This window comes from Hesperophylax consimilis, chromosome 3 (assembly GCF_061612785.1).
Source record: "Hesperophylax consimilis isolate HC1 chromosome 3, BYU_Hcon_1.0, whole genome shotgun sequence".
NCBI lineage: Eukaryota > Metazoa > Arthropoda > Insecta > Trichoptera > Limnephilidae > Hesperophylax > Hesperophylax consimilis.
The window spans coordinates 17,799,956-17,814,782 of record NC_142838.1 but is presented as its reverse complement, the minus strand read 5'-3'; the positions used below and the strand labels follow the sequence as shown (position 1 = coordinate 17,814,782).

Here is a 14,827-nt window from a genome sequence, read left to right as displayed (position 1 = left end):
AAAGAAATTTGAGTCGTCCATGATAGAGCCTTCGACATCACTAATGTAATTTTTGTAACATTTTGCGGAGAGCTTATTGCACTCTGCCCTCAATTTTTGAAACGCAGTATAATCGATGGCCAGGCGACTTTGTTTGAATCTCTTATGAGATAATTTTTTGAGGTAAATTAAGTCTATCAGGTCTTTTGAGAACCATTTTGGGTATAGAGTTTCTCTGTAAGTCGTTAAAGGAACAAATTGTTCAATTGCAGAATTAACGATGAAGTAAAATTTTTTAAGGTGTACATTAATATCATCGTCGCTATCAAAGAATGACCAGTCAGTCTGTTTAAGGAAATTTGAAATTTTAACATAGTCAGCTTTTTTGAAATTTCGAGTTTCTACTACCTTTTTTACGATAGGAATTGGTTTAAGATTGGACATGCATATTTCTAGTGGTGGATGGTAAACATCGACAGGTAATAGAATTTCGGTACTTCTCACAACACAGATGTCAGACACATTTGACAGTGCCAAATCCAACGTACGACCTCCTATATTAAGAACATTATTACACTGTGTTAGACCTAAGAACAGTGCCATATCTCTAATAACACGAATATTAACATTAGAACAAGAATTGACAGAATTCATATTACACCAATCATAATGTGGCAGATTGTAATCACCAACTAGAAGTAGTTTAGTATTAGGATATTTAGCACAAATTGATTCAACCTCGTCGCAGTGATTGCTGTAGCTTTGGACATCAGAATTCGGAGGTAAGTATGCACATCCCACTATTATTTTACCTCTAGAAGTGTTCACATTGACAAATAGTTGCTCGATGGATGTGTTTTTTGTGGATATTTTTGAAGAACTGAGATTTTTTGAGATAGCAATGGCTACACCACCTCCTCTCGTTTTGGCACTTGTTTTAGAATTCCTATCCATACGGTAGATGTTGAAATTAGGGAAGCCTAATTCGGCGGAATTGATTCCTGAGTCGAGCCATGTTTCGGTTAAAATGAAGATATCACTGCTGATAGTTGCCGCCGAAGTCAGCAACATGGGAAGTTTAGTGCGGATCCCTCTCACATTTTGGTAGTAGCATTTTATTTTTTGTTGTTTCAGTTTTTTGGCGCACATTCAATAATTTTAGGTACAGAGTTCACATATTTGATAGTTATATTGGTTTCACCGTTGTTCTTCCTCGTCTCGAGTTGTTGGCGTAAATCTAGAAGTTGAGTCCTCTGCAATGGTGTTTGGTCGTTACTGGCCTTTATACCGTTTTTCAGTTTTGCGTTCCTGGTCAAAACCTCACGAGCCGAGACAGAGTCATTGAATTCGACCTTAATCGGTCTAATTTTGTTGGACTTTTTTACACCAAGTCTGTACGACTTAACCACACTCGGTATTAATTCATTATTTATATCACTAATCGCTGAAACTACTTTATCGCTGTCCATTTTAATAATTGTTGTTGTTGATTCTGAAATACTTTCGGGAACATTAAATAAAATAATGTTCTTTGACCGGGTTTTTCTTTCCTCGGCCTCTGCGAGCAAATCATTTATTGAAGATGAAGTATTTGTCGGGTTAGTAACAATAGACTGAGTATCCGTTACACTTTTTAATGTTGACAATTCTCCTTCCAACATTCCCATACGAACAGCCATCAATCCTGTGGTTCCTAACAGATCCGTTGTTATCGGGGTAATTTTACCCATTTGCTCCTTCGTAAATTTGTTGCCGGGGTCATTAATAATTTTTATCAGCGAACAGAGTAGATCCTTGGCCTTGGTCATATAGTTAAGAGAGTTCTCGTTTAAATCCATATTAAAATTTATTTAAAAAGAGTTAAAAATATGTTAACTTTATTCGTAATTAGTTTATACACAAACGCCTGTTTCCCGCAAACTGTTTAGCACTATTCAAAAGTGACGACACTTTCGACCAATGGCGATAGTAATGACGGACTGATAATGCGCCTGCGCGTTTGGTATGTTTACCAGTTGAAAATTGTTATTTTAATATTTTTAAAACACAGCACTGCACAGCACACACGATAATTTAAAAATCTAACTGATTGAATATTTCGAAGATGAAGTGATTTAACTACTTCGACACTTTATGTTGTGTTTACTTGCAATTTTCTAATGTTTTGGAAGTTTTAATGTGGAGCGTATTCACTATCTGTGTAATCAATGACGGTAGGTATTATTGATGATGATGTAATGTGAATGATGTAATGTGAATGATCGCTCCATTTGGCTTAGTGCTTTCTAGAAGACCCACTTAATATTATTATTTTTCGTTATTATCATACCTACATATTTTTTAGCACATAAAAAAGACTTATTTTATGTTTGCTAAATATTATGGGTGGTATCTGTTTCGCCCTTTGAATGCATTATGAAACTCTTACTTTATACAGTGTATGGTATAAAAGACATGAAAGCAATTAAATAATAATACGATAATCTTCATGGCAGAACGTTAAGATCTTTGGCATCAAATTCCGATGAGGCTATATAAAATTTAAAATATTTATGTGTAGAATATACGATGCAAATGTGAATAGTAGAAGAAGTCGGGGACGCCCGAGGAAGACATGGCACGACCAAGTGAATCAGATACTAGAGTCGGGCTACGTAAAGAGTCAGAATAATAGAAGAGTATATATGAGGCGATGTATGAATGTCCGCCGACGGTCCGTCCTACCCCTGCGGGGAAACGGCGTGATGGTTAGATAGTTGGTTAGTTTTATGTGGGTTATCTCATATGTAATTTAAAATAAATAATATTATGAAGAGCCTTACGGGGTGTTTCACCATCCTCTTTAGCTTATTCACAGGATAACGTATAATAAATAAATAAATACTCGCATTAGGTAGAAAACTCGGTTAACTTATCCGTTATGTCGCCAATATTTATGGGTTCAAGTCACTCGGACTTTATAAAAAAGTAAATTGTAAATGTATAAATCTAAAATATAGATTATCATGAGGATAACCTATCAAGAGTTGGCGATATATCTCCATAATTTATTTGCACATCGTTCCAGAAAAGGAAGATTTACTATCAGTTCCACCAAATGGTTTTAGTAATGCTTAGTTTTCAGTTGAGAATAGTCAGGTACTTGCTAACCTTCCACTTCCTTGTTTCGTTTGCATCTCACTTCCACCAGCCTATCAATCATTCTAAATGGGCATGCCATAGTACTATAATTTATTTTTATATTTACTGCTCATCTATATAATTATAAGTAATATGAACATGAAATTTATTATTTTTTCTTGTTTCAGTTCAACGGCCGATGGTAGATATCAAGAATCGTCCTCGCATCCCCATCCCTGACGAGGATCCCTACAGTGTCGCCAACGGACCGGCAGGTTCCGGTTCCAGCGGAAGTTCCGGTTTCAACGGAAACGGAACCAACGGTCATGGTATGGTGGGCAATGCCAGAGACCAGCTGCTGATGCAGGCTGGACAGAGGAGGGGAGACAAACCGCCCAAACTACCCCCAAGAGAAAACGGAGTATACCCCCATGACATACCTAGGGTAAGAAAAACATAACGGTCCCCTATATGTTATTCTTCTTCTTTGTGAGCCAGGGCCTCGATTCTTGACATCGATACCCTGGCGTCCAGCTATGAACATTGGCCTCCCTCAAACGCCTGCAGTTGAGATTCTTGGCGGCTCTCACCCGTCAGAAGCCGACAGTCCCTTAGTACGCCATCAGTCAGTTCTTTAGCACGTTCTCAGCCGGCAATTATTTAGCATGTCATCAGTCATCAGTCAGTTCTTTAGCACGTTCTTAGCCGGCAGTTCTTCTGCACGTCATCACGTCTTCGTCAGCAGCACTCTTTTTGAAGGCAACCTCTGCTTCTCGATCGAAATCAAGTTTGGTTGCGTGGGCCTTCTGATATTTAATCATTTCGTACGTTATTCCTAATTGTTAGTCCGTGCGTAATCAACCAAACCCTTCGTAATTTTTTAAGGCCCACACTAGTAGATAAATTTCTTGGATTTTTTTAAATATTCTATACTAGAACTTATCAGGCTTTATTTTAAGTAGAAAAGTGAGTTACACATGATACAGCACATTACGTTATTTTTTTTTAAATTAAAGGTTGGAATATAAGCTGCATAACTCACGACGAAAATGACTCTATGAGCTGAAAGTAATTTTATTTTTCTAAAAATTCAAGAGAGTTTAATTTTCAAAGCTAACCGTTCGAAAGGTTTTGCGGAAAACACAAAAGTTTTGGTGTTTGTTTTTTCAATTCAGTCCAATTATCAAATGTGAAATCAATGCAATCAGTCGAAAATTCTCGAAGATTAAGCTTCACACTTAACTTTATTTTTTTATTTTTCTTCAATCATTAGTTCGGTCGGGTAGGAAGATAGGTTGGTACTTCATTATGATGATCGTCAGCGGCAAACGGAGCTATCAAAAACGTTAAAGCGTTACATTTGGTGCAGCAAATTCAATGAAAACTCTTTTTGTAAACCTAAAAAAGGCTGTCGGCGTTTACTTTCTCTCCATCAAGCGGTTAAACCTGCTACCGCGTTAAAATGATGAAATATTCGGTAGCTGTGCCGAGGATTTCATCTCGCAGTGAAATTTATTATTCTTATATTCTTTTTATTATTTTTTGCTCGATTTTTACAATCCTGAAATAAAATGAGGTTTGTGATTGTGCGTAGTCAAATTGAAACCACTTTACAACAAGGAGGGATGATTTGTATGATATTAGGCAAGTGTGGTGGATATAATTCAACCTTTTTCAAATTGCTGATATGATTCTAATATATTGAAATGGTGGAACAAACCACCCCATTGCATCGGTCCAAATCATAAATAAATTTGCGGTCGGCTGCAACTGGTAGGGCAAGGAATGAAAATAATGCAACCACTAATCAATGCGAAACAATCACTCGGAGACCGGGTACAGAGTTCTTAATATGTTATTGATATTAAACCACAGTTCCATTTCCACCCAGATTCACACGCAATTTACAAATAAACAGATGCACAAACATATTACTGTAATCGGGGGCGTTGACACACAGCAATTTTTTTTGCATTTCTAAAATGTATCATTCTATCGTTAGTTCCCTTCTTAGCAGCCTTCATAGAAACGTTTGTAAATCTGCTTATTACGAACGCATTGTAGATAGATTCACTTCATTTTTTTTGGTGTGATACACTTGTAAAAAAATACATTTGATAAGCAAAATAACTAAAACAAAAGTCATTGCAGGAACCAATATCCATTATGCTAGGTCTTATATATTGCTGCTAGAATATATATTCATTATTGTGTAAATGTTTACCCAGATTACCAAATATTTTTTAATGCAAAATTTTTTCCAAACATTGGAATTAATATGATTAAATATATAACTATGATTTTTTTTAACTACGTAAAATCTGTTGTAGCTATTGAAAAAACATGTTTATGAAATGCGTACTTTCCGATCTATTAAATCGCTTTCAATTTTTCAATGTTTCCGTGCAGATCAGTACGCAGTGGATTTATATCGTAATTTTATATTGAATCGTCTTGGGTACATTAGCAGGATACACACATGATAAGTGGTGAGATTACGGCAGTACATGCCTACAATTGTATTACATCCCATAAATTCAATTACAAATCAGAGCAATGAGTTATAATTCCCTCGTGGTTGGAGATCAATTTCAATCGAGATTATGTAGTTACTGTATCGTAATTGGATAAAACTACGAAGGCGTCTATTGTCAGTCGAAAACAGCAAGTTATAAAATTGTGAAAAATAACCGCTGGTCAAAAACAATTTAATAATAATCAGCCTCTTGTGAATTGTAAAGAATCTGAAGGTCATTTCGCATTGCATAAATTGGGCGTCAACGAAAGGTAGTTTCTTTTATTTATTGCTTACGGATAAGTACATTATTTTACACGGTGTTGTGAGTGATATATTATATCAAAATCATATCGGCACGTGTTCCCATAAAAATTGGAAGGAGGTACTTAACATTCCCTCCTAGTAACAAAATTTTAACTTTAATATATTTTTTTTATTATTTGAGGCAACATAGAAAATATAATACGCACTCATGGTCAAGAATATGCGAATATATATATATATTAGGGTGTCCCAGGACATAAGGAAGAATTTTTTTTTCATGAATTTAAATATGCATACCCTCTTATTTTATTCCATTTGATCCTAATAACTCATATAATAAATATTATTTTGATTAAACACCGGCAACCCGTGCCGACTTGATGCCAAACATATGGTACAGAGTTAATATGGAAGGATTTTCAACTTTCATTTTTGTCGGATAAATAAAATTTAAAAATGCACAAATGTTCAATTATGTAGTATTTTATTTAAAAATGGTTTATTGATTAAATTTTTTCTTCATAGTTTGTTTTTTACAGTAAGGATAAATCTTCCGGTGTTCCTGAACGCACCGTAACAAAAATTATTTTTGTTCCTCTTCGACCGTGAGATTAAGCCATGAAAATCTTGCATTAACTTAACAGTTCTTTCAGCTGTATCATTCACTACCCTCAGCGGCGACACCTTCTTTCTGACTTCTTGATACGAAGCATTATTTGACCACATCGTAGGGAATTCGTTAAGAAAACTGGCATCTGTTTTCAGAAGATCAAACAAATACTTGCTCTTGACTGAAATGAAGTCGTAAATATTTTTCTCTGAAACAAAAGTCACTAAATTATGATATGAACAAAAACCTCAAAATAAAAAATAATTTAAACTACTTAATAAACTTACCATACAATTTAACACCAAGATTTTCCTTCGATGGGATGTAACGTTTGTCATGGGTTGATAAATTTTTTTTTTTGATATTTCGAGCATTTTTATTGTAGTTGTTCGATCCACAGCGTCGTCAATTAGCGATAAAATAGATCCTTCGTCGGTCAAATACCATAACTGCTTACTGAACAGAAATAAAGTAGCCATTGAGATGTTTTCATCATTTTTTTCTTAAGCCTTCATCGATTTCAAAAAGCACAAGTCGTGGTAAGGTGCTTTAACTGCTATAATACATTGTAACCATGGCTTGACATAGGTTGTTACTATGAACAGGCAAACGTCTAAAAGTGCCGCCTTATCCTTACCGGTAATTTTAAATTGCGCACAAATTAATGATATTTTCAATGAATAAAGCGCCTTTGCCATCCATCGAGCACCTGGAGGCCGAATCTTAAATTTTCTCGCTGTATCTCCTCCTAAAACTATCACACAGAGCTCTAAAAACTCTCAATAGTCATCTCCAAGTATTTTTTTGTCAGTGCAGTACGGTAAAAGTCAAGCAAATCATCGATTTCGGAAGCGGTTAGGTGCAATGTGAGATTTTCTCTGTAGCACTGAATTTTATCGGGATCAACATTTTTACAGTTATCTCGAAACTTTTTGAAGAGTGGTATGTCAGGGCTTGTAGTCACATGACTGATTTTTACTTCAAACACAGCTTAATACCAACTATGGCTATATTTGGTATATATTGACAGTTAAATTCACTTTCCGGATATTGTAGAGCAAAATTTCAAGAACTTGTCCATTAGATGGCAGTTTAGAACGCGATATTTGGTGTTTTACGACTCCTATTAAAAATATACTCTTTTTAGAAGTGCGTAAATCTAACAACATCTTGCCTGAACGAGTGATTTTCGTTTACTAACAAAATAGCAAGTTACTACAAGCTCATCAACACGTTTGCTCGCTGGCGTCTTAATGTACATGTACTGACATCTTTCGATGCAAGTCGGCACGGGTTGCAGTTGTCCAAAGTAAACGAAATTTTTTTTATAAGTGTTTTGTCATTATTAAAACAAAATTAGAGGGTATGCGTTCAAAAATAACAACTTTAATTTTTTTGGGACACCCTAATATATATATATATATATATATTTTTAAATTTTTTAAAAATTATATTCCACCAATATTATTTTTGGCACAATCATTCCCCACTTCTCACTAAGAGATGCAATCAAAAACAAACAAAAAAGCATTTCATTTTTGTTATGGTGCTTTATCCGGGATGATGTATTGCTTGTGCCACGTATTTTGATTCAAGTCAGTTGTGCCAAAAGGGTTTGAAGTTTTATCGTCTCTCACGACAGAGATTAAATATGGGCATTAAGTTTGGGGCGTCCGATTTTAAGCTACGACATTTCATTATTAGCGTGAAACTTTACAGTCAGCCTATTTTTTGTTTTCCAAGACCCTTTTATATAACGCAAAAAAAACTTTATTAGAAATAAATTATATTCTGGACAAACAATATTGTAAGTGAGTTCAGCTTAGTTACATGCTGTGGAACATCAATTTACTGAACTTTGCGATTTAGATGCACTCAAACATATGCACATTGAATACAAGGATTCTCCATTATCCGACCGACGTAAGTACCCCGAAGTCGGGTTCAAATCCCGCGGCTCAGGACATCGTATCAGGTTTTATAAGAAATTGAAAGTCTTTATTCTGATATCTATATGACAGCGTCACCGGAGCTTTTCAAGTGTGCCATATTGCTGGTATTATATTTCAAGAGATTACTTTGAGAGATGGAAATAAGCGGTCCCTGAAATACGCGAGGATAATAAAAGTTCGGGAATTCCTTTGTTACTCTAAGCTAAATTATGTTGTTTGGCTTTCTTTATGCAGATTTTATCTTTGCAACTTCTTTTCTTTATTTTATTTCTTTCATTATGTGTTAAATAACTAATGTTTCTTACTCGCTTTGGCTGGTTTATTTGAATTTTTGTTACAAGGTCTGTAATTTATTTCGCGCAATTTCTATTTGTCTTGGTAGAGGTCATTTTTTCTGATAGTTGTTGTCTTGCCCAAGAGTGTTTTTCATGCATGTTGTTATACTGTAAAGAAACCAGTTTTTTTTTGTAATTTGTCGCATTGGTGAGAAAATTGACTAGGACACTTTGACACAAATTATTTGTTTGAAATTATAATAGCTCTTATCTTCCTATTAAATTTGATTTTTGGATCAAAATTTTCAAGAAATCCTCTGTATGCATCATGTCTTAAGAACATTAATAAAATGAAACTAATACATTACCTAATATATATTACTAGTCTTCGATAGGTTACTATAGTGGTTTAATATACCCACAACACTCATTAACGCACTTCAGAATGCCTATTCAAACTAATGTAAAAAAAACAGAAATTCGGATGCTTCAACACAAAACCTCTCGAACTAGGAACTTCCAAATTTCATGAAACGTTGCATCCCTGTTCTTAATATATATACATATATAATTCGTCCAGGGTCGACGGCCCCCATGACGTGCAGAAGTTATTTCCGTCTGAGATTTATTCCCGCTGGAACTAATGGACTGACCTCCGCCAAAGTAGCCTGTCCGGAGAGTCCAGTATCCAGGAAAAAGAACTGACTGATTTGATATGATGTTCATTGAGTTTATTAGTGGGACGCTTCGCGATTCATTTTCGGCGTGAACCTATCAACGGCTGATGTGCGTAATTCGTTTCGGAGCGGTAAATCTTCCAAATCAGGAAATAGATTTGTATACGGGGAGAGAAGGTACCTACTGATGCGTTCCATTCAGATAACCTTAATAACATACATTATTTGTACAGGGAGAGAAGGTACCTACCGATACGTTCCTTTCATATAAACTTAATAACATAAATTATTACAATGATAACACTGCACTTATATGTTAACTAAGTAACTCACCATCACGCCGATTCCCCGCAGGGGTGGGCAGAGAGGACGGACCGCCAAAAAAACTCGGTATTGTCACACACTCTTTGCCTCATTCACATTCGTACATCGTCTAATATACACTCTTCTATTATTCTGACTCTTGACGTGGCTTGACTCAAGTATCTGATTCACTTGATTGTGCCATGTCTTATTCGGGCGTCCCCGACTTCTGCTACCATTCACATTTACGTCATATATTCTCATTACACTCCTTTCTTCGCTCATTTGCTCTACTGCCCAAACCAACTAAGCCTCCCTTTCTTAATCTTACTCATTACGCTTACGTCAGTCTTGCACTCTTTGCGGATCTATTACATCTCTCACACGATTATACATAGTTTTACCACACATATGCCTCAGGGATCCCATTTCTACAGCATTCAGTCTACTTTCATCCTTTCTCTGCCGGTTCCATGCCTCACTTCCATACATCAGGGTAGGTACCAATATTCTTTTATGGAGCTTCTCTTTTTTAGACAATTTTTTGTTAGCGTCAACTGCGTTCAGTCCATTAATGGAGTTACCTGCATTTATCCTTCTTTCAATATCTCTTGTCAGCCTTCCCATCTCTCTAGAACATACTTCCTAAATACACAAACTCATCTACCTTCTCCAAGTATTCCTCATAAATATGTAATAGTAAAATAATTGAAATCTTAACAATGGAGCAGAAATCAACATATTTTATATAAAGCAGAGAAATATTATGTTCGATGGTGAGGTCTGGTGTTATAACATCTGCATTCAATTGTTTTCAGCTCCAACGAAATTTCTATTGTGAGCTATTTATATATGAAATATCTAAGTAAAATAAGACGATAAGCATTAATATGTATTCCATATTTCAGGATTCATAGAGTATAGGGTCTTAAACATACGACAATTCCACCTAAAATTTTCGCTAATACATTTCCTGTTCAAATATAAAAACAAAACTCTCTTACAACACAACTACACCACCAGAACAATAACCAACTGTCACTACAAAGTACCTTCACTACATACCACGTCAGCTCAAAGACAATTTTTCTTCCTAGCTCCTAAAATCTTTAACCCTGAAAACCTAAAAACCGTGAGTCAACCCCATTCCTTTAAAAAAACAAATTACGAAATGGATCCTTACACACGGAATACATTACAACTAAAATACCCATTAATTCTACACTCTATCACCTTTCAGACAAAACATAATATATCCTTATTGCCTAACTTAGCGGTAAAGTATGTACATAATTAATTAGTGTGATCTATATACTAATAATTTCTCAAATTTTTCATCTTCTTATAATACTCTAACTTCTCCTTTTCTTGCAACCCAAACTAGCTATACATCATTTTTCTTTTTTATATTATAGTAATGTATAGATTCTATGTCCGCAAACTGTAAAATTCACCCGCCATAACACAGGGTCATCCCTAGCATGGAGGGTGAAATATCACGAAAAACCACATGTACTCTCTAAATCTTGTATCAATAAAATAAATAAATAGTTAAAATAGTATTTAAACTCGGGCGGAGCCGGGTAGTAAAGCTAGTAATAAATTATTATTCGTCCTCTCCTGATCCTGTGTCAACTGCTTGTTTTATTTTTTTTTTTTTTTTTTTTGTGCAATTTTTTGTGTTTCTGTATAAATTTCTAATGTGTTTTCTTCTTTCAGCCCGACTACGACGACATTGAAGATGAAGCCAGGATGAACCACTTCCAGCGAGGGAAGTCCGGCAAGGGAAAAGACAATATGAAATACGGTGAGTTATATTATATTCCTGCTGGCGAATTTATTGCCGGCTTTTTTCTTCAACTGTTTCTCGTTTCGTTTAAATTTAAATCTTATAATCTACATTTGTTTCCCATTATAATCAAGTTTAAACATTAGGACAATGCAATGTATTCATTCCGCACATACATATATCAGCTTCCCATATTTGGTATACTGGCTATTCAGTATGTTGCCACCTTTGTACATAGGCAACTACTTTATTGCTAGCTCTTTTCGGTATTTATGGAAAACTATCTTTGCTAATTTTGGAACACCCCATTGCGAGAATTATTTGTTGTTAGTTGTTAGATTTAAAGGCAAAGAACAAAACAAAACGTTCACATATTACCCTTTAAACTTGTTCAAGTCACTCTCGCCTATAATAATAATAAGAATAATAATAATAATTGGATAATTTGTAGAGCGCCGTTTTTGTGAAAAATCACCTAGTGATTTCGCATCTTCTGTTGTTTTCTATTATTATCTATTGATTCTAAGATGGTCTGCAAAGTTCCCCTAAGACTCTTGTGTTAATTAGCCCCAGTGGCGTACCCAGGACTTTTTTCTTGGGGGGAGCCTAGTTAAAAGGATAAAATATGCTATGCATAATATTTATTTAAAATTCACTAACACTGCATTGGTTTTATAGATGTTCTTACTTATGCGCGAACAATCCAATTTCAAAAAGTTATGACACGTAATTAGGGTGACCGGATAAATCATCACAATGATAATTCATCACATCTTTAAAAAGTTATATAAAGTCATGGAAAGTGATGAAACAAAAACTTTATTAACTGGGTTAAGTAGGTTAGGTTAGGTTAAATTATTTTGTTTATCGTTTCTAATGACTTTATATAACTTTTTAAAAGTGTTTTGAGTTGTCACTGTGTTGATTTGTCGTGGAACCGTAATTAGGTACCTGAATTAGGTACACTAGAATCCCAATTGTCATGACTGACATTATTGGAAACAACGGTTTTTTAATGAAAGAGAATGAATAAATAAATGCATCACTTTGCATACAATTTTAGGACATAATTTGATTTTGAATAACGAACTAGACTTTTTCAAATACAATAATAACAGGTGAGAAACATAATCATTGAAGAAAATTATTATATCCTCCCAAGAAGCAGTCCGTTTCCGATTTTTTTTCCGCAGTCCAATGGCTATTAGATACACTTGAGGGTATATTAAATTATTTGATCCTCGCAAGACGCAGTAATAATTGTAAGAATAAGATTGTTCGTGAATTACACAATAACTCCTCTCTGGGTGCGCCACTGATAGGCCCATTGTACTATCACCAACGATTTGCCTTATTTCTTTGACAGCAGTCCGGTCATTTCACCGGCTTGTTATTTGGTGTGATTTATTAATTTCCCTCTGTCGGCGTTGCTCTGTTCATAGTTCTACTACCTCGCTCAGTGAGTTATCCATAAAATGCAGTTGCCTGGTTTGTTTATTCGATTTTTTGATCGTTGAGTTTACCTTTGAATTTTTCCATTCTTGCCAAAGGGGCCGTTCAAGTATTATGTAAGCACTATAGGGGGGCAGGGGGGTCTTTGCTTTGCTTATTTTTGATGACATGGGGGGGTGGGGGGGTCGAGATAGTGATTACTTCAGCACTGCTCAGCAGTAGTTATTTTTTTTTACACATTGGCAACCCACACATTGTCTATGTTTGAAAACCGAATACATATTCGGGGATTCCCACAAATAATTAATACGTTTAGGTACTCGCTTAGAAGCGAATGGGGGAATTACCGCGCGCTACTCACTTGTCAAAATTTCTTCCATCAATCTATTGTTTCGTTTTAGTACGATTGACGATTTGACGTGTTGTAAGCAAATCAAAGCAAATTGATATTTGTGTTACCGTTGATCCTCTTTCGCTTATGAATCAATAAAAAAACAGAAAATGCATATAGGTACCAATTTTTACGTAAGCATGGGTGGGGGGGGGTAAGAGCTTTGCTTACTTTTGGTGACAAGGGGGAGGAGGGGGTAAATAATTGTAATAAATCTGCTTACGTAATACTTGAACGGCCCCAAAGTTCTGTTAAAAAAAAAAAATCGCCAGTCGGGATAAACCGAGAGTACCTCCTCTTAAACCGCGGATGATACTTGTTACTTAGAAGGGCATAAAGGCAAATAAATTTCGATGGCGTGCCCATTTTCTATTTTAACTCACGCGTAGAAAGAATGTTGCCGCCCGATTACAAGATAACAAAATAGCGAACTGTGTCGGTGTTTGTATAAGTTTTTACAACGTTGTTCAATACCAGCACACAGAAAAAAAAAAAAAAAAGGGACACAGAAAACCTGGCGCGGGGGAAACGCAAAAGGTAACACTCGCCGCGCTAACGTACATCTCTATGGCAAGGCTTTGCATCTTCTTGCCTTAAATAGAAAATACATTAAAATCTACTTTGCGCGCGGTCCTTTACATCGAAAGCTGGGTTTTTGTTGGAAATTTGCCTGTTAACTTCGCCTGGCCTTCACAGCGCTGGGAAATACTTATTGTTGGAATTTTTATACCTGTGTTTTGTGGCGCACTGAAGTACTACACGTCCGCAGATTGTGTTTAACATCCAGCTGCAGTTCTTCAGACTGTTGGCCTATTGGAATAAGCCTTCAATGAATAATTGCATTTTAAAATATTTAAATTTGTGTGTCTAGGGATATAATACCTATGTGGTAGTAGGAATATGTAACTAACCGGCTTTCAAATCCGATGTCCCCATATTCAATAAAATTCTCAATTTTTTTTTTTTCAAAATCTTATATAACAAATTGAAATTGTCGTCACGAGATGAAAGTAGTTGCGTTAAGTCATAAATTTTAGGCAGAAAAAACGGTTCCAATTTTTTGTCGTCAGTGCTCACCGTTAAGTATTTTTTTTATTGAGACACGGAGATTCTGCTCCATACTTCAAGAACTCAAAAGAAAAAATAAATTTACCGCAGTGGCTTTATAAAAAAACATGTTTGCCAAATGATCATGTCTGTTACATTTTTATGTCCATAAACGATTAGCACACACATTGACGTGAGCTAAATCAAGATAATATTCGGCGAGGTTAATTTTTTCTTTTCACTTTTTATTTGGTTAAAATTTTTAAGCTAGTATACCTGATAACAATTGGCACTATCGATAAAATATTAATAACTATTATATTTTCCATATAAGTATTAAGTATAATTTAGCGAAAATATTTCAAAATCAATACCGCATTCAATGTATCTATTGTGTGATTTAACTAGAAAACGATCTCATCGATTAAGGCGGTTGAATCCTAAAGATTG

At 35.3% G+C, this 14,827-nt stretch overlaps 1 protein-coding gene across 4 annotated transcripts in view; it reads left to right on the top strand.

Moving 5' to 3' along the window:
* The window catches only part of exp (expansion), a 248,645-nt gene that overhangs the window by 211,465 nt on the left and 22,353 nt on the right, over positions 1-14,827 (top strand). For all 4 annotated transcript variants that reach the window (XR_016305059.1, XM_089648887.1, XM_089648905.1 and 1 more), the window contains 2 exons: positions 3,288-3,544; positions 11,418-11,505. Coding sequence is in view for 3 of the 4 variants with exons in the window: in XM_089648887.1 (XP_089505013.1) it covers positions 3,288-3,544; positions 11,418-11,505 (345 nt within the window). In the remaining variant the exon portion in view is untranslated. The remainder of the gene's footprint in view (positions 1-3,287; positions 3,545-11,417; positions 11,506-14,827) is intronic.